Source organism: Carcharodon carcharias, chromosome 17 (assembly GCF_017639515.1).
Source record: "Carcharodon carcharias isolate sCarCar2 chromosome 17, sCarCar2.pri, whole genome shotgun sequence".
NCBI lineage: Eukaryota > Metazoa > Chordata > Chondrichthyes > Lamniformes > Lamnidae > Carcharodon > Carcharodon carcharias.
This window is the reverse complement of record NC_054483.1, coordinates 99,359,498-99,382,935: the sequence shown is the minus strand read 5'-3', so window position 1 is coordinate 99,382,935 and position 23,438 is coordinate 99,359,498. Positions and strand designations below refer to the sequence as shown.

General features: G+C 44.9%; 1 protein-coding gene across 5 annotated transcripts in view; it reads left to right on the top strand.

Annotated features, from left to right (window-relative positions):
- Positions 1 to 23,438, top strand: part of slka (STE20-like kinase a) — a 160,359-nt gene that overhangs the window by 105,629 nt on the left and 31,292 nt on the right. For all 5 annotated transcript variants that reach the window (XM_041209132.1, XM_041209131.1, XM_041209130.1 and 2 more), the window contains exons 8-12: positions 2,660 to 2,791; positions 9,048 to 10,271; positions 15,762 to 15,892; positions 17,497 to 17,620; positions 18,312 to 18,491. In XM_041209132.1, the coding sequence (XP_041065066.1) occupies positions 2,660 to 2,791; positions 9,048 to 10,271; positions 15,762 to 15,892; positions 17,497 to 17,620; positions 18,312 to 18,491 (1,791 nt within the window). The remainder of the gene's footprint in view (positions 1 to 2,659; positions 2,792 to 9,047; positions 10,272 to 15,761; positions 15,893 to 17,496; positions 17,621 to 18,311; positions 18,492 to 23,438) is intronic.

Here is a 23,438-nt window from a genome sequence, read left to right as displayed (position 1 = left end):
TCTGAACCCATTTCATTTCATTAATTCTTGTCCCGCGCTGATCCAGAGTCAGTCCCATTCCTCATTAACTCTTGCCCTATGCTGATTCAGAATCAGTCCCTTTCTCCATTATTGCAAAAGCAAAATACAGCAGATGCTGGAAATCTGAAAATACTCAGCAGGTTGGGTGGTATCCATGGAGAGAGTTAATCTTAAGGGTTCTGATTTTTTTTTTTTCTTTCTTCTGGGCGTCACAGTCGAGGCCAGCATTTGTCGGCCACCTGTAATTGCTGAAGTGAGTGGTTCACTAGGTGATTTTAGAGGGCAGTTAGGGCAAGGTGTGGAGTCACTTGTAGGCCAGACCAGGTAAGGACGGCAGATTTCCTTCCCTAAAGGACATTTGTGAACCAGATTGGTTTTTACAGCAATTGATGATAGTTTCATGGCCTCCATTATTGAGACTAGTCTCATATTCCAGATTTCCAACTGGTGGGATTTGAACCCATGTCTCCAGGGCATTAGCCTGGGCCACTGGATTACTAGTCCATTTACATTTACCACTATGCCTTCATCTCCCTGATGAGAGATACTAGACCTGGAACATTAACTCTGTTTCCCTTCACAAATGCTGCTGAAACCATTGAATATTTCTGCATTTTCTGTTTTTATTCCATTCTCCACTAACCCTGATGACAGCAAAGCCTGAAAGTTAAATAAATTGAATGGAACACTCTAGAATTGCACAGTAGATTCATCAATGTCTGAAGACACAAATCAATATTTCAGTTGGGATCCAGATCAGAGGAAAGGTCCTACCTGAGATTTAACCATTCAGTGCTGATCGGGCACTGTGCAATTCTATAATGAAAGCAAAATACTGCAGATGCTGGAAATCTGAAACGAAAACAAAAATTGCTGGAAAAACTCAGCAGGTCTGACAGCATCTGCGGAGAGGAATACATTTAACGTTTCGAGTCCATATGACTCTTCATCAGAACTAAGGAAATATAGAAATTAGGTGAAATGTAAGCTGGTTGAGGGGAGTGGGACAGGTAGAGCTGGATAGAGGGCCAGTGATAGGTGGAGGCAAAGAAGATATTGCCAAAGATGTCATAGACAAAAGGACAAAGAGGTGTTGACGGTGGTGATATAAACCAAGGAATGTGCTAATGGTGACATTAAGGGTGGAAAGCAGGACGAGCAAGTGACAGCCCTAGTGGGGGTGGGGTGGGGGGAAGGGATCGAAAAAGGCTAAAAGGTAGAGATAAAACAATAGATGGAAATAGATTTGAAAATAATGGAAATAGGTGAGAAAAGAAAAAAGTATTTTAAAAATTATAAATTATTGGAAAAGGGGGATCAGAAAGGGGCTGGTGATGGAGGAGAGAGTTCATGATCTGAACTTGTTGAACTCAATGTTAAGTCCGGAAGGCTGTAAAGTGCTTAGTCGGAAGATGAGGTGCTGTTCCTCCAGTTTGCGTTGAGCTTCACTGAAACATTGCAGCAAGCCAAGGGCAGACATGTGGGCATGAGAGCAGGGTGGTGTGTTGAAAAGGCAGGTGACAGGGAGGTCTGGGTCATGCTTGCGGACAGACCGAAGGTGTTCTGCAAAGGGGTCACCCAGTCTGTGTTTCTGTGTTTGGTCTCTCCGATGTAGAGGAGACTGCATTGGGAGCAGCGAATACAGTAGACTAAATTGAGGGAAGTGCAAATGAAATGCTGCTTCACTTGAAAGGAGTGTTTGGGCCCTTGGATGGTGAGGAGGGGGGGAAGTAAAAGGGCAGGTGTTGCACCTTCTGCGGTTGCATGGGAAGGTGCCGTGGGAGTGAGATGAGGTGTAGGGGGGTGATGGAGGAGTGGACCAGGGTGTCCCGGAGGGAATGATCCCTGCGAAATGTCACCGGGGGGGGTGGTGAAGGGAAGATGTGTTTGGTGGTGGCATCATGCTGGAGTTGGCGGAAATTGCAGAGGATGATCCTTTGAATTCGAAGGCTGGTGGTGGGTGGGATGTGAGGACAAGGGATTCTAGGAGGGAGAGGTATTCTAGTTGTTTTTCAGATTTTCAGTACCGCTTTAGGCTCTGTAGAAGTAAACTGTCTCTTTGCTGCAGCCCAACCTCAGCCCATGTTTAAAATCACAGTCTAAGTGGTACAGTGACCTTTGAGAATGTTGCAGAGCCTCAACATCTCTTTCTTTTCTCAATGGATGCTCTACTGCTGCCTGGTATAGTTACAGCATAGTTACTCAAGCAGAACCAAAATTCACTGACAGATGTCGGGTGTCCTTGCACATTAGGTCTGAACATGGAGAGGGACTTTTTTCATTGGTTGAATGTGCGCATCACTGGCAAGGCCTGTATCTATTGTCCATCCCTAATTACCCTTGAGAAACTGGTGGTGAGTTGCCTTTTTGAATTGCGGCAATCAGTGTGGTGTTAGCATACCTATAGTGCTGATAGGGAGGTAGTTCCAGGATTTTGACCCAGCAACAATGAAAGAACGGCGATATAGTTCCAAGTCAGGGCGGTGTGTGGTATGGAAGGGAACTTCTAGGTGGTAGTGTTCCCATGCCCTTGCTGTCCTTGTCCTTGGCTTTGGAGGTTACAAGTTTAGGATGATTGTGAAATACTGTGTGTGTCTCTTGAGTATTTGTTCATAAATCTGCTCCTCTTTCTCTGCAGCACCCATTTGTGGTGAATGTTGACAGCAGTAAGCCAGTGAGAGAGCTAATTGCAGAAGCAAAGGCAGAGGTCACAGAAGAGATTGAAGAGAGCAAGGAAGATGAAGAGGAGGAGGACTCTGAAAATGCAGCAGTGAGTATTAGATATGTCTGTCCAGCAAAGTCATGCCCAATAACCAGAAGTTTGGCTGATAAGATAGTGGTTAACTTTCTTGCTTCACAGCTTTGTGTCCACAGGCTGAAGTCCATCTTCTTGCCAGCTCTTATACACAACCACGCACCAGCTCGTTAAGTGAAGCATCTGACCTGGGTAGAGGACTCTAATTTGTCAGCACCTGAATGTCATCAGCCTTTTAAAATGAGAATAAAGAGCACTGTTCACAGCGTGGAGATAATTATCAAGTAATCCAATAGGGAATTCAGAAGAAAGTTATTTCCCAAACAGTGAATGAGAATATGGAATGTGCAATCACAGTGACTAGTTGAAATGAATAGTGTAGATGCATTTACGGAGAAGCTAGACAAGTATATGAGGGACTAGAGGGTTACAATGATAGATTAAGATGAGGAAAGATGGAAGGAGGCTCGAGTGGAGCATAAACAGCATAGGGTGGCATGATTTAGTGCTGTATATTCAATGTAATCCTATGCAGGTAATCATGCAGGTCCTGGTATGAAAAAGGTGCAATTACATTGGTTGGTGTAGTCTATAGACCACCAACTAGTGGGAAAGCCATAGAGTAACAAATCTGCAAGGAAATTATGGAGAGGTGCAAAAATTATAGAGTAGTTATAATGGGGAACTTTAATTATCCAAATATAGACTGGGGTAGTGGTACTGTAAAGGGCAGAGAAGGGCAAGAGTTCCCAGTGTGTGTTCAGGAGAATTTTCTACAGCAGTATGTGACAGTCCAATGAGAAAGGAAGCAGTGCTAGAGCTGGTTCTTGGGAATGAGGTGGGTCCAGTAGATCAAGTGTCAGTGGGGGGGACATTTAGGGAACAGTGATCATTGTATCATAAGTTTAGGATAACTATGGAAAAGGACAATGAGCAATCCAGAGTATCTGGAGGAAAACCAACTTCTATGGGGTTGGAATGGATCTGGGCCGAATAAGTTGGAGCCAAAGGTTAGCAGTAGAAACGGTAGCTGAACAATGGGCTACCTTCAAAGAAGAGAGAGTTCGGGCACAATCAAGCTATATACCCTCAAAATGGAAAGGTAGGGCAAACAAATCCAGAGCTCCGTGGATGACAAAAGAGGTAGAAATTAAGAAGAAAAAGTGTGCTGATGACAGATGTGAGGTAGAAAATACAATTGAGAACAAGGCTAAATACAGAAGATTCAGAGGGGAGGTGAAAAAACAAATAAGAGAAGCAATAGAGGAGTTTGAAAAAAGACTGGCAGGTAACATAAAAGTGAACCCTAAACCTTCTCTTGGCATATAAATAGTAAAAAAAAAATAGTAAAAGGGTGGCGAAAGGAGGAATAGGGCTGATTAGGGAACAAAAAGAGAATTTACACATAGAGGCAGGGGGCATGGCTGAGGTATTAAATTAATACTTGCATCTGTCTTTGCCAAGGAAGAAGATGCTACCCAGGCCATGGTGAAAGAGGAAGAAATTCAGTCACTAGAAGGGTTTAAAATTAATGAGGAGGTGGTACTGGATAGGTAGTCTGAACTTAAAGTTGACAAGGCACCGGGACCGGATTTGATGCATCCAAGGATACTGAGGGAAGCAAGGGTAGAAATTGCAGAGATACTGTCCATAATTTTTCAGTCACCCCTTGACTTGGGGTGGTGCCAGAGAACTGGAAAATTGCAGATATCTTGCCTTTGTTCAAAAAAAGGGCAAGGATAAACCTAGCAACCGCAGACCGGTCAGTTTGACTTCAGTGGTGGGGAAGCTTGTAGAAACTATGGCCAGGATTTTCCCCTCAGCGATTTGTGGGCGGGGCCCGCTCACCGAAGGGAAAGTGAAGTGGGCTGATGTCAGGAGGAATCCCCAACGTCATCCCGGGCCTTTTAAATTTTTAGGAAGGCCGGCGGACAGTGAAATCAGCTGTCCGCCCACCAACCTGACAACGGCCAATTGAGGCTATTGACAGGCTAGTTAAAGTACTTAAAGACCTGCCCGGCCAACCTTAAGGCTGGCGGGCAGGCCTGGAGCCCCAGCGGGTTTCTGATTCTTCGTGAAATTTCATCCACTGGCGGGATGAAGTTTCATGTCCGTTTTGAGCAAAAATAATAGTTATGTGTTCTTTATTAACATGTCCTGTCTCATGTGACATTTTCACATGAGGGAGACATGTTAATAATTTTTTATTGTTTCTATTTTTAATGTTTTTACTACTGTCAGTATTCTCCCTGAGACAGGACTTTGCCTCAGGGAGAAGTGCGCTCGAGCGCATGCGCGAAAGAGCACACTTTGACAGGTGGGGTATCCCTCCACCCCCACCCCCGCACAGGAAGCAAATAGCACTTCCCGTCGGGGATGCCGCTGGGTGGGCCTTAATTGGCATGGGTCAGCTGTCCGCCCACCGCCAAGCCGGTGGGGCCTGCACGCCATCCGAGGGCAAAATTCTGCCCTATAATTCAGGACTGAATTAGTAGTCACATGGACCAATGTGAGTTAATTAAAGACAACCAGCATGGATTTCTAAAAGGAAAATCATGTTTAACTAACTTATTAGAGTTTTTTGAAAAGTTAACAGAGAGGTTTATGAGGGCAATGCTGTTGATGTGGTGCACATAGACTTCCAAAAGGCCTTAAAATACAATGCCGCACAACAGACTGGAGAAAAATTATAGCTCACGGAATAAAAGGGACATTAGCAACGTGGGTACTAAATTGGTTGAGTGACAGGAAACAGAGAGTAATGGTTAATGGACTGGAGGAAGGTTTGTAGTGGAATTCCCCAGGGGTCGGTATTGGAACCTTTGCTTTTCCAGATATATTTTAATGACCTTGATCTTAGTGTACAGGGAATCATTTCAAAGTTTGCAGATGATCCAAAACTTGGAAGCTTTGTAAATTGTGAGGAGGACAGTGTAGAACTTCAAAAGGACATAGACAAGTTGGTGGAATGGGCCGATAGGTGGCAGATGAAGCGATAGGTGATTAATTTTTGTAGGAAGAACATGGAGAGACAGTACAAAATAAGGGATATAACGCTAATGGATGCATGTGCAGAGGGATCATGGGTGTATATGTGCAAAAGTTATTAAAGGTGGCAAGACAGGTGGAGAGAGCAGTTAATAAAGTATACAGAATCCGAGGCATTGTTATTAGGGGCATAGAGTACAAGTGCAAGGAGGTTATGTTGATCTTGTATAAGACACTAGTTAGACCTCAGCTGGAGTATTGTGTACGGTTCTGGGTGCTGTATTTTAGGAAAGATGTGAAGGCATTGGCGAGAGTGCAGAAGAGGTTTATGAGAATGATTCCAGGGATAAAGAACTTGTTATGTAGATAGGTAGGAGTGGTTGGAACTTTTTTCCTTGGAGAAAGGAAGGCTGAGAGGAGATTGGATAGAAGTATTCAAAATCATGAGGAGCCTGGACAGGGTAGATAGGGAGAAACTCCCTATTGGTGGAGGATTGAGAACCAGAGGGCACAGATTTAAGGTAATTGGTAAAAGAAGCAAAAGTGATATGAGAAAAAACTTTTTTACACAGTGAGTGGTTAGGGTCTGGAATGCACCACATGGGAGTGTGGTGGAGGCAGGTTTAATTGTTTCTTTTCAAATAATGCGCAGGGTTATGGGCAGAAAGCAGGAGGATGGCACTAGATTGAATGCTCATTCAGAGAGCCAGGGCAGACATAATGGGGCAAATGGCCTCCTTCTGCACTGTAACGATGCTGTGATGTTACATTTAGACAACGGGCAGATCTTCGCTAATCCGTGGAGCACAGTGACAAACTGTGTATGTCTGCATAGATCCATTGAGTAATTGGAATGTCAAATTGCACCGGGTGCTGTATGGTGTCTGCTCATGTATTCAGTAAATACTTATGGGAGAAGAGCTGGATTGGCAACAACTCACTGCGGCAGGCATATCCAGAGCATGTGGAGGAAGGGTTGTATACTCCATGATTGAAAAGCCTGTGGATACTCACCATCCAGGTTCAAACGGTCATTTGGATTATTAAAGGTTTGCTGTAGCTCAGAGGGACTGATATTAGGAACTCTTGTTCATATAAAGAGCAATCAGCATATGGAGTGGATTCGGAGAAGAACATGGGAAAGCCAATGGTGTGTTAGCCTTTATTACAAAAGGATTAGAGTATAAGAATGAAGTCTTATTGTAATTGTGTGGGACATTGGCAATTCCACACCTGGGGTGCTGTGTACAATTTAGGTCTCATTACCTAAGGAAAGATATGAAAGAGAGCAGCCCCCGGTCCTCTGGGACTACGGTGACTTCCACTTTCAGATGCCAGTCTTTGGCCAATTTGATTCACTCCACGTGATGTCAAGAATAGGCTGTGTATATTGGACGCAGCAAAGGCTATGGGTCCTGACAACTTCCCAGCTGTAGTACAAAAGACTTGTGCTCTAAACTAGCTGCACCCCTAACCAGGCTATTCCAGGTCAGCTACAACACTGGCGTCTACCTGACAATGTGGAAAATTGCCCAGGTATGTCCTCTTCTTGGAGTTTTCAGGAAAATTCCAATTCGGCCAATTACCACCCATCTGTCTACTCTCGATCATCAGCAACGTGATTGAAGGTGTTTTCGACAGTGCTATCAAAGTGGCCCTTGCGCAGCCACAACCTGCTCACTGATGCTCAGTTTGGGTTCCATTGAGGCTCCAGGCCTCATTGCAGCCTTAGTCTAAACATGGACAAAGGAGCTGAATTCCAGAGATGAGGTGAAAGTGACTGCCCTTGACATCAAGACAGTACTTAACAAAATTGAAGTCATTGAGATTCAGGGGGTAAACTCTCCACTGGCAGGAGTCATACCTAACACAAAGAAAGATGGTTGTAGTTGTTGGAGGCCTATCATCTCAGCCCCCAGGACATCGCTGCAGAAGTTCCTCAGGGTGGTGTCCTACACCCAACCATCTTCAGCTATTTCATCAATGATCTTATGGTGATGAGAGATCAGAAGTGGGGATGTTTGCTGGTGATTGAACAATGTTGATTCAACATTCCCAACTTCGCAGATACTGAAGTTGTCGGTGCTTGCATTCAGGCTAGGGCTGCAGAATAGCATTCATACCATGCAAGTGTTAGGCAATGACCATCTCCAACAGTAAAGCATCTAATAATTTCCTCTTGGCATTGAATGGCATTGCTATCGCTGAATCCCCCACTATCAACATCCTGGGGGTTGCCATTAACTAGAAACTTAACGGGACTAGCCATTTAAATACTGTGGCTACAAGAATAAGTCAGAGGCTGGGAATTCTGCGGAGAGTAACTCATCTGCTGACTCCCCAAAGCTTGTCCACAATCTATAAGGCACAAGTCAGGAGTGTGATGGAATACTAGCCTGGGTGAATGCAGCTCCACAACACTCAAGAAGCTCGACACCATCCAAAATAAAGCAGCTCACTCTATTGGCACCCCTTCCACCACCTTAAAAATTCATTCCCTCCATCAATGACGCACAGTGGCAGCAGTGTGTACCATCTACAAGATGCACTGCAGCAACTCGCTAAGCCTACTTTGACCACACCTTCCAAACTGATGACCTGTATCACCTAGAAGAACAAAAGCAACAGAAACATGGGAACACCATCACGTATAAGCTCTCCTTCAAGTCACAACACCACCCTGACTTCAAACTATATTGCTGTTCCTTCACTGTTGGCACCCCAAAATCCTAGAATTTCCTCTGTAACAGCTCTATGGGTGTACCTACATCATATGCAGTGCAGAGGCCCAAGGAAGTGGCTCACTACCACCTTCTCTAGGGTACTTAAGGATGGACAGTAAATGCTGGCCTTGCCAGTATCACCCACCTTCCATGAACGAATATATAAAGGGGGAACAGTACACTATTTTACAATAGTGAGTAGGATGATCCAAATGACCTTCCTCAGTAACTCCACTTGATTACACATCAAGGGACATCTTTCTCTCCTTATGTTTCCTCCAACTCCATCTTCCAGTAGAGATGGTGGGCAACAAACCTTTGTTGATGTTGTTCTGTGTAGCTATTGTAATGTGTGGTACTGTAATGTGTAATACAGACTTTCTTTGTATGAATGCCTGTGTGTGTGCAATCTTTATGCCCTGATGTGGACTTGGTGTAGGTATGTCTTTGTTTCATGTACAGAACTAGCTATGAATAGAACAGTAAAATAAATTAACTGTACCTGTATAATTATGGACTCGAATTAAGCAACAAAAGAGTTTAATGCTGTTTTCCTCTAGGTTTTGCCAGGACACAAACGTGCCCCATCAGATATCAGCACAGCCAGCTCTGAGGACGAGAAACTCTCCCAGTCTCCCTCAATCCTTGAATCTGTTTCTGAGAAAATAGAGTCAGAGCCTGTAGAGGAAAACACAGACAAGGTCAGTGACAAACTGTCGGATGAGGGGATTGGTACCAGTGAGGGGGAGAAGCCTGAGAGCGACAGACTGATGGAGAACAATACTTCCGACACCAGTAACGAAGAGGTGCAAGGAGGTAGTGAGAACCTGAATGCTGAGGCTAGGAAATTCGTGCCATCTGAAGAGAAATCTGAGACAGAGGAGCCAAGTGTAGAGACCCCAGGAGCTGAGGATAGCACTGAGGAACATCTGAAGGAATATGAGGTACACAAGGATGTTAGAGAACCAGAAGAGGAAAAAAAGAAAGAGCCAGAGGCGGAAAAAGAAAATGCAACTGGAGAGGAAGGGAAAGTGACAGTCACAGAGCCAAATGAAGGAGAGACTGAGAGAGAGAACGGCACAGAGGCTGAGAGGGAGAACAAAGCAGCCAGCACTGAACTGAGAGAGGCCTTGGCTGTGACAGAGCCAGAGAAAGTTGAGGAAGAAACAGCGAAAGAAGCTTTCACTGTAACAGAGATCTGCGTGCAACCAAAAGAGGATGTAGCTGAAGATGCACTGAACGTGACTGCTGGGGAAAGAGAGCAGGAGGAGGCAGAGCCAACTGTAAATACACCAGCACTTCCCAACGAAGAAACAGAGCAAGAGAAACAGGCAAGTGACCTCCAAGTGAACTATGCTACACAATCAGAGGAAGGCGAAAGAGGTCCTGAGGTAGAAATTGTAATTGAGAGTGGTGTAAATACAGAGGACACTTCAGAGATGGAGGCTGAGGCCAAGGCACAATCTGAAACTAATCCTTCCTCAGCAGGGGTAATGCTGAATGGAGAGTTATATGAGACACAAGGTGTCATGCCTTACAAGGTGAAGGAAGCTGAGAGTCCAGAGGACATAAAGTTGGAGATAATCCCTGCAATTAATATCACCGCAGAGGAAATGAAGGAAAATGTGGACCCTGCTGCTCAAGCTAAAAGCATCGGTAAAGAGAAGGAGAGAGATGCAGATTCTGGGAGCGGGTCAATGGCAGACAACAACAGCATTGACTTAAGCCTGTCTATTTCCAGTTTCCTGTCCCGCAATAAGGAGACCGGATCCATATCACTCCAGGTAACAAACCAAAATCAGAAACAAAAAAAACACAATTAGCTTTTATTTAATTCATATATCGGTGGTAGATGGGATGCAGATTTCAGGTTACTATCAGGTCAGCCATGACCTGATTAAATGTTGGAGCAGGCTCGAGGGGCTGAATGGCTTACTCCTGCTCCTTGTTCATATTTGATTTTTAGTTTGTTGGAAAGACTGTTATTGACTATCACTGGTTACTTTTGAGAAGTGATGATTGGCCTTTGTTGAAATTTTTAGTGGTTTGTTTGAATTAGGCCCTTCAGCCATTTGACCTCATGTTTAACTGAATAGGCAGATGGGACCTCAGTCTAAACCCTCACACAAACCACAAACATCATGATTAGTATTGCAATGGAGTGTTACCACAGGTTGTACATTCAGGTCATGACCTGGGGCTAGAATCCCCAACGTTCTGACCCAGGGTCTTAACTCAGATTGCAATGAATGTATGTGTTACAGTTTTATACTGTTAAGTTGCTCTTCTTAAATGTCACTAGTTGTTGCTATTAACGAACTCTGCATCCTCTATGATATGGATTGCACCTTACTGCCTAAGGGATCAAAACATTGAAACAAAAATAAAATACTGCTGATGCCGGAAATCTGAAATAAAAACACTTAATGCTGGGAATACACGGCAGGTCAGGCAGCATCTATGGAGAGAGAAACAGAGTTAACATTTCAGGTCGATGACTTCTCCTGCTCCCAGACCTCCAGCAGTTTTGAAATAGAGTTCATAGAGTTATGCAGCACAGAAACAGGCCTTTCAGCCCATCGTGTCCATGCTGGCCATCAAGCATCTATCTATTCTAATCCCATTTTCCAGCACATGGCCGTAGCCCTGTATGCTATGGCATTTCAAGTGCTCATCTAAATACTTCTTAAATGTTGTGAGGGTTCCTGCCTCGACCGCCCCCCTCAGGCAGTGTGTTCCAGATTCCAACCACCCTCTAGGTGAAAAGAATCTCTCCTCAAATCCCCTCTAAACGTCCTGCCCCTTACCATAAATCTATAACCCCTGGTTATTGACACCTCCACTAATGAGAAAAGTTTCTTCTTATCTACCCTATCTATGCCCCCCACAATGTTGTATGCATCTATCAGGTCCTCCCTCAGCCTTCTCTGCTTTGAGGAAAACAACCCTAGCCTATCCAGTCTCTCTTCATAGCTGAAATGCTCCTGCCCAGGCAACATCCTGGTGAATCTCCTCTGCATCCCCTCCAGTGCAATCACATCCTTCCTGTAGTGTGGCGGCCAAAACTGCACACAGTACTCCAGCCGAGGCCTAACTAGCATTTTGTACAGCTCCAACATGACCTCCCTGCTCTTATATTCTATGCCTCAGCTAATAAAGACAAGTATCCTATATGCCGCCTTAACCACCTTGTCTACTTGTGCTGCTGCCTTTAGGGATCTGTGGACATGTACACTAAGGTCCCTCTGTAATTTCTAGGGTCCTACCATTTATTGTGTATTCCTTTGCCGTGTTAGGCCTCCCAAAATGCGTCACCTTACACTTCTCAGGATTAAATTCCATTTGCCACTGCTCTGCCCATCTTGCCAGGCCATCTATATCGTTCTGTAATCTAAGGCTTTCCTCCTTACTATTTACGACACCACCAATTTGTGTCACCTGCGAACTTACTGATCATACCTCCTATATTCACATCTAAATCATTAATATACACTAAACAGCAAGGGTCCCAGCACCGATCCTTGTGGTACACCACTCGTCACAGGCTTGCGATCGCAAGAACAACCTTTGACCATCAGCCTCTGCCTCCTGCCGCTAAGCCAAATTGCCCTGGATCCCAAGGTCTCTTACCTTCTTGACCATTCTTCCATACGGGTCCTTGTCAAAAACCTTACTGAAGTCCATGTAGACTACATCAAGTGCACTATCCTCATCTACACAACTAGTCACCTTCTCGAAAAATTCAATCAAATTTGTTGGACATGATCTTCCCCTGACAAAGCCATGCTGACTATCCCTGATTAATCCCTGCCTCTCCAAGTGGAAATTAATCCTGTCCCTCAAATTTTTTTCCAATAGTTTCCCTACCACTGATGTTAGATTCACTGGCCTGTGACTACCTGCTTTATCCCCACTACCCTTCTTGAATAATGGTACCACATTCGCTGTCCTCCAGTCCTCTGGCACCTCTCCTGTGGCCAGAGAGGATTTGAAAATTAGTGTCAGAGCCCCTGCAATCTCCTCCCTTGTCTCACATAGCAGCCTGGGATACATCTCACCTGGGCTTGGGGATTTACGCACTTTTAAGCCCACTAAACCGCTAATACCTCCTCCCTTCCAATGCTAACTTGTTAAAGTATATCACAGTCCCTCTCCCTGATTTCTGCACCTACATCGTCCTTCTCCATAGTGATGAAAAGTAATCATTTAAAACCTCACCTATGTCCTCCGACTTCACGCACAGGTTTCAACTTTGGTCCCAAATGGGCCCTACTCTTTCCCTGGTTATCATCTTTCCCTTAGTATATTTATAAAATGCTTTGGGATTTTCCTTTATCTTGCCCACCAATGTTTTTTCATGCCCCCTCTTCGCTCTCCTAATTACCTTTTTAAGTACCTCCCCCCCCCCCTACACTTTCTATTCTCCTCTAGGGCTTCTGCTGTTTTCAGCCCTCTGTATCTGCCATAAGCTTCCTTTTTTCCCTTATCCAATCCTCCATATCCCTTGACATCCAGGGTTCCCTGGGGGGACTTGCTGGTCCTACGCTTCACCTTTACGAGGACAGGTTGGCCCTGAACTCTCGCTATTTTCTTTTTGGATGACTCCCACTGGTCTGATGTAGACTTTCCCACAAGTAGCTGCTCCCAGTCCACTTTGGCCAGATCCTGACTTATCATATTGAAAATCTACCTTTTGCCAATTCAGAACCTTTATTTCTGGTCCATCTTTGTCCTTTTCCATAACTGCCTTTAAATCTTAGAGTTATGGTCACTATCCCTGAAATGCACTCCCACTGATACTTCTACCACTTGCCCGGCTTCATTCCCTAAGATTAGGTCCAGTACCGCCCCTTCTCTTGTAGGACTTCCTACGTGCTGGCTCAAAAAGCTCTCCTGGATGCACTTTAAGAATTGCGCCCCCCCCACCCAAAACCTTTCACACTAAGACTATCCCAGTTAATATTGGGGAAATTGAAATCCCCCTATATTATTACCCTATTACTTTTACACTTCTCTGAGATTTGCCTACATATCTGCTCCTCTATCTCCCCCTGACTGTTTGGAGGCCTATAGCACACTCCCAGCAAAGTGATTTCCCCCTTTTTGTTTTTAAGCTCTATCCTTATGACCTAATTTGAGGAACCTTCTAAGATACCATCTCTCCTTACTGCAGTAATTGAGTCCTTGGTCAATATCAACAGTGCAATGTCACCTCCTCTTTTACACCCCCCCACCCCTGTCACACCTGAAGATTCTTTACCCTGGAATATTGCGCTGCCATTCCCTTAACCATGTATCTGTGATAGCAACAATATCATATTCCCATGTGTTAATTAATACCCTCAATTCATCTGCCTCACTTGTAAGACTCCTTCTGTTAAAATAGATGCAATCCAGCCTTGCATTATTCCCTGTGCCTTAACAGGTCTATATTTGCTCTGCCTTCCTGACTGACTTAGCTTCTCGACTATATTTGGCTATGCATCATCCCCTACTGTACCTTCACTCTGTATCCCACCCCCTGGCCAATTAGTTTAAACCCCCTTGCAATACACCATCCTGGAGCCACATCTATAGCCACGGAAACACCTGTCTGCACCCCTCACTATTGAGTCTCTTACCACTATCACTCTTGCACTCTTACTCCCCCACCCCCCCACACACACAACCCAGTGAACTTGGCTCTGACTGCACTCTCCAGAGGAGCCTTCATCCTCACCACTTTCCAACACAGAAAAATGGTTCTTGAATGACATGCACTCTGGGGCTTTCCTGACTACTTACTTGCCTCCCTTCTTCTGACTGGTGGTTACCAATTCCCTCTCTGACTGCACTTCCTTAAGCTGCGGAGTGACCACATCTAAAAACGTGCTCTCCACGTAACCCTCAGCCTCACGCATGCACCGCTGTGTCTCCAGCTGATGCCCAAGCTCCAAAACCCATTGGTCAGCTGGTCAAGCCGGTGGCACTTCCTGCACATGTGGTCATCCAGACTGAAAAAAGTGTCTAAGAATTTCCACATTCTGCAGGCTGTACAACTGAGCTCCCTTGCCATACTTTTTGTTTGTTTTTAATTAAAAGACTATTTACTTAAATTTAAGCCAAGTAGAAAACTATTTAGGGTTTCTTAAAAAAAACAAATGCTGAGACTCTTACCTTCTGTAATGTCGCTTTAAAGTGGAAAAAACAACTTACCCACTACCTATTAGCTCTCTCCCTTGACCAGACATCACTCCTTTCAATTTCCAGTGCCGCCAAGTGTCTGAGTGAGAATTGGCTCCCTCACAGGTAAACTCCTGCACTTTATACAGCCGCTCCACTCCCTCACAGGTAAACTCCCCTCCCAGGGCCTTCCTTTCACACTCTCTTCTAGGTGCTGCTAACTGCCTGTACCAGGGTCCTCCTCTCGCACTCTCCTCTAGGTGCTCTTGACTGCTTTTCCCAGGGCCCTCCTCATAAATCCTCTGAATCCTTGCTCCATACACACAGACATAGGCTATTCAGCACATCAACCCTTTGCTGTGTTCTTTTCCACATGAGCCATCTGCCTGGCTCTGACTCAGCCCCAACCCCAAATCTCAGGGACATGTTCATTTGCATAATGGGGGATGGTGGGTACCTGTGCCTTTTGTCACTCTGCAATTGATTGTCATAAGAAAACTAGCATTGAGGGCCCGCTTCTACCAGGTTCTTAGCCTGCTACCCTAGTGCAGCTTGAAGGTGCATTTGGACTTTGCACAGGAAAAAGTGTTTCCTAAATTAAATGCAAGTTGTTGTTTTTGTGATCAAGACTTACATGATGGGTATTAACTTATTTAGTAATTAGCTTATGATTTAATGTTCCATATTTTGAGATAACCCACCCTACAAGCACATGAGTGCACTGCTAATTCCGTGTGCAGACACTTGTTTTACTGTGGGCGGAATCTCAATGTCAAAAAATAGATGTGGCCCTGGTTAGTGTGAGAATTGTGAACAAAGAGTAATATTGTACTGACACAGCAGATGGGCAGAACCAGGCCTGTTGCAGCAGACAGACAGTACTGGGACCGGCACGGCAGGCAGCACAGCGACTGGCACAGCAGACGGCGGCTCGGACCGGCGCAGCAGGTGGGTGGCTTAGGGATCATTGCAGCAGACAGGCAGCACAGGGACCACCGCAACAGACAGGTGATACAGGGATCGGCGCAGCAGACAGTTGGCACCGGGACTGGTGCAGTAGATAGACTTCGTGTTTCACTCATTTTGTTTCTGTATTTATGTTAATTTATCAGGAAATGAGGCAACAGAAAAAGACATTGAAGAAAACACGTAAGTTTATGGTAGATGGTGTGGAGGTAAAAGTTACGACATCAAAAATTGTTACAGATAATGACAAAAACAACGAAGAAATGAGATACCTCAGGTAAGAGTCTGATCTCTGATCATTTTTGTTTAACGTTAATTGTAATGCCAGTTTTCTACCCTGTTGAATTTTATGTTGGAGTAAATGACTTTTTGATTAATTTCTAATCGTGATTCGAGATTATCCTTCGTGAGCATTCAACCTGAAATTGTATTTGTTAATAATATTTAAATCCCTGATATTTTTATAGACCAGTGATTTTACAGTAATTCCCCTAGGCAAGCCTTTCCCACCAATTTTAGGATATTGTATTCTCTGTAACCTGGCATTGCAGATTTACGAGGATTAATGATTTATTTCCCTACTTCCAGAAATGTACTTCCTGGATTAAGGAAAGGCCTGTGTTTAAAGAACACCTTATCACCTCTCTCAGATAGATTCCATTGTTGAATGTTTGGCAAATTCAGTGCAATTGTGGTGACTTCTTATTTACATAAATGCATTCTCAATTTGTTAATGGATATTAAACTCAGACTGGAGTGTTTCAACCTGTAGCTAATGTATTTATAATTAATAGAAACATAAAATAGGATAAGTTATAATAATATTGAAAGTGCAACATATTAAAATAAACACAGCAAGAAGACGTGTAATTGACTTGTTACTTTTTTTGTAATTCATTCATGGGATGTGGACATCGCTGGCTAGGCCTGCATTTATTGCCCATCCCTAATGGCCCTTGAGAAAGTGGTGGTGAGCTGCCGCCTTGAACCGCTGTAGCCCATGCAGTGTAGGTACACTCACAGTGCTATTAGGGAGGGAGTTCCAGGATTTTGACCCAGCTGTTACTGTTTGTAAGAATATTCTTCAATTTGAAAAGATAGGTTCTGCTACTTGTTGGAAAGCATTCTATCTCTAAGTAAAAAATACTGCCTGTTTTTAGCCTCTGTCACTAGTTTCAGAACTGGCATTTTGATTGGAAGCGTAACATATTTACAGAGCTTGCACAAAACATTACTTGGTTTTATATATCAGAGCTTGGAAAATACTGAACTAAAGCAAAATCTTCCTTTTTTTATTAATCCTTCTGAAGTCAGATTTGAGAACAACTGAATATATTGTATTTGTGTTGATGAAGCTAATATAATATCTAATAGAAATATGAGTATGCAGCTCAATGGGATTTACATGAGACAGTAAGCAGGAGAGTATATTTGTGCCTGCTAAGATTCAAATTCATTAACAAGTTTGTTCGCTGAGTTGTAAGCAAACATTGAAACTAAATCAAGAATTATCTTCAGATTGCTGGAAAATACTGTTGCTTCCTTTGTTGTTGTTATTAGTAATTTAACTTACAAAACAAAAAAGAAATAGTGTGAAGGGCATTGTCTGCTTCTTCAGCTAAAAATAAATCTGAACATTTTTAAGTTTGTGTTGGGCAGTGGTAGTTTGGAATTAGCTGATGGCTTTTGATTGTTGGAGCTGGGACCTGGAGCTGGAATCAGCTTTTGACAAGAAGCTGCAGCCATATCTGTCCCTCAAATTCCACCCTAAAATTTATTGAGGGAGAGATGTTGATGGACCTGCACTTGGACCTCTAATTTCCAGGAAGTTTTCAAGAACAGTCTTTGAATGTCATTGCTGAGTCTCTGCTCTCTCTGTAGGCGTCAGGAGTTGCGTGAGTTGCGGCTGCTTCAGAAAGAGGAACAGCGCACACAGCAGCAACTCAGCAATAAGTTGCAGCAGCAGCGTGAGCAGATCTTCCGCCGCTTTGAGCAGGAGATGACAGTGAGTCTAGAAATCTGCATGGATGTGTGATCAACAAGAGTCTCTCTAATAAAGCATACTAGCAGCATAACATAGCTTTGATTCTTTGCCTCGCTGTTATACTCCAGAAAGCCAGTTGTTGAAGAATTGAACTGGAGCCAATCTTTACAGACTTTTATAAGCATTTATTTAGAGTTACACATTAGAAGTATGCACTTCCTTACCAAACAACCACAGTTTATTTCCTTATCTATTCATAATCTTTTGATTAAACCAGATAAACCAAATTAACAAATTACGGGTAAATTGAAAGGCAGCCCCTTAAAGGGATACTGCAAAAATTATAAATCTTCTTTCCCCGACTGGGAATCGACCCAAGCACCAGTGAATCCTCAGTTGATACCCACTACCTGAATACAATTAAACACAATTAATGTGTAACAAAAACAAAATTACCTGGAAAAACTCAGCAGGTCTGGCAGCATCAGCGGAGAAGAAAAGAGTTGACGTTTCAAGTCCTCATGTTACAGGACCAACCATCTACAGAGCACAGGTTTAAATCCTGCAATGACAGTTTGAGAATTTGAATTCAGTTTAAAAAAAAAATCTGGAAGTAAGATATCAGTGAAAAGTGACCATTTTGAGGTGGAATTGTTTGTTATTAAAGACCGTTTGACATCAGCTTATCTGGGCTTATCCTGTTTCCCTTCAGAGTAAGAAGCGTCAGTATGACCATGAGATTGAGAACTTGGAGCGGCAACAGAAACAGACGATCGAGCGTCTTGAACAGGACCACACTACCCGCTTGCGAGATGAGGCAAAGAGAATCAAAGCTGACCAGGAAAAGGAGCTGTCAAAGTTCCAGAGCATGTTAAAAAATCGCAAAAAAGAGGTAAGAGACAACATGAGAGGAGAGAATGTGGTCTGGACAGGAAGCAGTGCAGGTTGATGCACTATTCAAGGGGAGAGTAGTGCATGTCAGCATGCAGCCAGGTAAGGGAGCAGTGCAGCTAGTACATAGTCCAGGGCGGGTAGAAGGCGGTAACTGTGTCTGTGCAATGCTCGCATTGAACCCCTCATATTGGTGGCAACTAATTGGCTGATTGAGTCGAGTTGCCAACCAATCTGCACCCCTTTTCTGTGGTATAAATTCTTGTGATTGTTTGGAATTTGGCATTCTTGTGTTTGTCCTGATGAGTGCAAGATGAAAAGTTTCAGTAATATGTCTCTCTTTACAGCAAGATTCAGATTCTATAAATGTTCACACTGAACTGGAGATTAGAGTTAGACCTAAAACACATTCCAGCTCTCTTGAGAGTACGAGAACCAGGAGTTTTAACAGGTTGAAGTTTACTAAAATCAAATGTTGCAATGTTGCCGTTTCAAACTACTCAAACTACAGTATGTAATGGAGATATTCAGATTGATAATGTGGCTGTATCTTGCTGCTAGTGGTCCATCTGTCACAATCTAACTCTTTACCATGGGCTAACTCTGCTGACTAATGGTAATTTCCTGTCTAGATATACTCACCTACTCAGTTACCTGCTCTGCACTTCACAGTTTATAAATGTATCATTCTAACCTGAACCAGGTTTTCCAGTTGCTCAGTAACAAATGCCAAACTCGAGGTAAAGCTGGGAGCAGAAGAGTTTTAAGTATCAGGTGGGAGATATATGCAGTTAAGAATAGTTGATGTAAGGGTAAATCATCTAAATGCAAAGATCTCAGTTTCTGTATTGAGAGTGACACCATTCTGGCTCGCAATCAGAGCCACAGTGAATTCAAATCAACATGGGTCCCTGCTCCTAGTCATAATCCACTGCCCTTCTGGAATGTGGAGATGGATAAATACCACACAAGGAACTGTTGCTTCTCTGCATTTGAATAGCATGTTGATATTCAAGTTCACACATGAAGAGTGGTTGCTTAGTCAAGATTCTGGTGAGCTGTTGGTTCCTGTACCCCACCAGAATCTGCATCTTCTAGAGAACAGGGGAGACAACAGGAGGAGCATTGTGGATCAAGCAACAAAATTCCAGCCCGTTTGGAGACACTGATATAGTAAAACAACCCACCAGATCCAAGACCAGTTTGTGTCAGAGTAACAGATCCCACCAGATCGGAGATCAGTTCATGTCATAGAATCATTACAGCACAGAAGGACGCCATTCACCCATCTTGACTGTGCTGGCTCTCCTAAGGAGCAATTCACGTACTGCCACTCCCCCACCCTTTCTCCATACCCCTGCACGTTCCTCCTTTTCGGATATTTAGAAAACGTAGAAAAATTTATGGCACAGAAGGAGGTCACTCTGCCCCTCATGTCTGCGCCAGTCAATAAATGAGCTACCCAGTATCTAATCCCATTTTCAAGTGCTTGGTTCATAACCCTGGAGGTTATGGACTTCAAGTGTATATCCTGACACCTTTTTTAAATGAGTTGAAGGTTTCTGCCTCTATTCCCCTTTCAGTCAGCCAGTTCCAGACCCCCACAACCCTCTGGATGAAAATCTTTTCCTCATCTCCCCTCTAATCCTTCTACCAATCACGTTAAATCTATGCCCCCAAGTCACTAACTTTTCTGCTAAAGGAATTAGGTCCCTCCCATCCATTCTGCCCAGTCCTCTCACAATGTTGTACACCTCAATAAAATCTCCCCTCAGCTCCTCTGTTCCAAGGAAAATAACCCCGGCCTATTCAATCTTTCCTCTTGCTGCAATTTTCCAATCCTGGCCACATCCTTGTAAATCTCCTCTGTACCCTCTCCAATTCAATTACATCCTTTCTGTAATGAGGGGATCAGAAGTACACATAGTACTCCAGTTGTGGCCAAAATAGTATTTTAGATACATCCAGCAAGACCTCACTGGACTTATATTCTATGCTCCGGCTAATAAAAGAAAGTGTTCCATATGCCTTTTTAACCACCTTCTTGACCTGCCCTTCTACCTTCAGCGCACTCCAAGGTCCCTCACTTCCTCTATACCTCTCAGTATCCTCCCATTTATTATGTACGATGTCAGAGTAATAGATCCTGCCAGGTTGGAGATTAGTTCTTGTCAGTGTAATAGATCTCATCAGGTCGAAGATCAGTTCGCGTCAGAGTGATAGATCCTACCAGATCCGAGATCAGTTCATGCCAAAGTAATAAATCCCTCCAGATCGGAGATCAGTCTATAACAACAGCTTCAAGATCAGTATGGATGATTGGGATGCCTTTGATATTCTACCATTCAATAACATGCATAATCTGGCTTTACATGGAGCTGTAAATTATTCTTGTTGAGATTTTCCTAATTTTTAGAGCTCGAATCCCAAGTCTTCTTGGAAATCCTCCACTAACTTCCGATGACATCACATTACAGATTCTGACTGCTTTACTGATCAATCCGGAGTCTCCAAACTACTTTTCTCTCTGTTGTGTCGCTGATAACTCTGTCTTTATTTCTTTGTACTAACCCCAATCTCTAGTCACTATTTTTCACTTTTAATAAACGGGAAGAAATTCACTGCCCCGGTGGTCTACAGCCAACACAGTACACTGTTGGCAAGAAAAACTGCCGGAGTTCAGGCTGGAAACTGCCCAGTGACAATCCTCCTGTCCATCTCTAACCACCACTGCATGGACAGCTGCTCCTCACTGGCAGGGTGCTTTCCTGGGTGCTCTTTGATCTTGCTATATACATGGTCTGTGGGTCAGTGGCTGCCATGAGATCCCGTTTGTCCATCTGATACTTTCCTTCCGTCTGATAGTCTGGCCTTTTTCTAACTGCAGGGTGAGCTCTAGGTAACATCATGGAAAAGCATTCTTACTCTGTCAGCTTGTGGCTAACTTTAATCTCTGTCTAGCCTGGCAATTAGTTCCTTCTAAGCCTCCAAGTTGAATGGCAACACTGTTACTGCACAAGAGAGGGCTTTGTAGGCCTGCTGGAGTTAGACAGCCAAGGTAAGCCAGTCATCCCCATAAACTATGAGTGATTGGTGTGGGTGGCTGTCACTTTGATATGTCCTTGCAGGGATTGGAGTGTCACTTTCATTGGAGGTGTCTTGTCCGCCTGTTCTACTTAGCAACTGGGTGTGGCGTAAGCAGAATGTGAAATGGCACCATTTGACTACATTGTAGAGGTTCTGCGCCCATCAGTACCCCTACCCACCTTGCACTGTGCCCACCAGGCCCCATCTGCACCCTCCAATTCCCCTGTTCTGCACCCACCAGCCCCAAACCTCTCTGCACCTAACAGCCCTAACCCTCTCTGCACCCACAGGTCCCCTCCTTTGTGCCCAGCAGCCCCCTCCTTTGCACCCACCAGCCCCCCTTCTTTGCACCCATCACCCCCTCCTGTGGGCCCACCAGCTGCCCCGCCACCCCCCCACCGTTGTTCTGCACCCACCAGCACCCCCACACCCACCCTCAGTTCCATTCCCACCCATTAAGTTCTGTTACTGAAACTTTTATTAGCAGTTCCTGGGATAAATCTTGATCACAAGTTGGATCAGGATGAGGAAGGCCATGCAACACATTCTCACTTGTTTTTAGAAAGAACCTACACCATCCCAGAACCCAGCTGTCCCTTGAATGATTCTGAGGTTTTGCCCCCATTGCCCTCTCTGGAGTGCATTCCTTGTGCAGTTCACTCTGTGTGAAGAACGTCCGGACATCAGTGTTCAATTTGGCTTTGAGCAGAGCTGTGTGGACAGGCCTCACCATGTTCCAGGCTGCAGTGTGTTTTACCATGGTACTGATGTGCCATCAAATATGAGTTTAGGAGATTAGTCAGTGTAGAGGGAGCTTAACCCTGTATCTAACCTCGTGCTGTACCTGCCCAGAGAATGTTTGATGTGCCATTAGAGGAAGAACAGAGGCCAAGAATTACTTGATGCAGATACTAAGTTCAAGGCAGGAAGATATTATATCCCCCAATCTCCCCGTTGATCATGGAATTGATTCAGAGAATGATTCCTCTCCAGCCTTTTACTGCTGGTTGGGAACAGTTCTGTTTGTACAGGTAAGTCTTGTATGGATTGGCCCTTTTGGTATAACGACGCGATGTTGCATTGTTTTGTGTTAGTGAAAGACTGGTACCAGAGACAGACATAATGTTTGTACCGTTCTCGTCCATTGTAAGGTTGGGTTGTGCTAAGCATCACAGTTTGATTTTCACAGCAGTTCAAGTGGTAACATGCCCTGTGTCCCCAGCAACCCTGTGTCCCCAGGCAACCCAGTGTGTCCACCGTGCCCGGGCGACCCAGTGTGTCCACCGTTCCCGGGCTGCCCACTGTCCCCGAGCGACCCTGTGTGTCCACCGTGCCCGGGCGACCCAGTGTGTCCACCATCCCCGGGCTGCCCATTGTCCCCGAGCGACCCAGTGTGTCCACCGTGCCCGGGCGACCCAGTGTGTTCACCGTGCCCGGGTGACCCAGTGTGTCCACCGTCCCCAGCCTGCCCACTGTTCCCGGGCGACCCAGTGTGTCCACCGTCCCCGGGCGACCCAGTGTGTCCACCGTGCCCGGGCGACCCAGTGTGTCCACCGTGCCCGGGCGACCCAGTGTGTCCACCGTCCCCGGGCGACCCAGTGTGTCCACCGTGCCCGGGCGACCCAGTGTGTCCACCGTGCCCGGGCGACCCAGTGTGTCCACCGTGCCCGGGCGACCCAGTGTGTCCACCGTGCCCGGGCGACCCAGTGTGTCCACCGTGCCCGGGCGACCCAGTGTGTCCACCGTGCCCGGGCGACCCAGTGTGTCCACCGTGCCCGGGCGACCCAGTGTGTCCACCGTGCCCGGGCGACCCAGTGTGTCCACCGTGCCCGGGCGACCCAGTGTGTCCACCGTGCCCGGG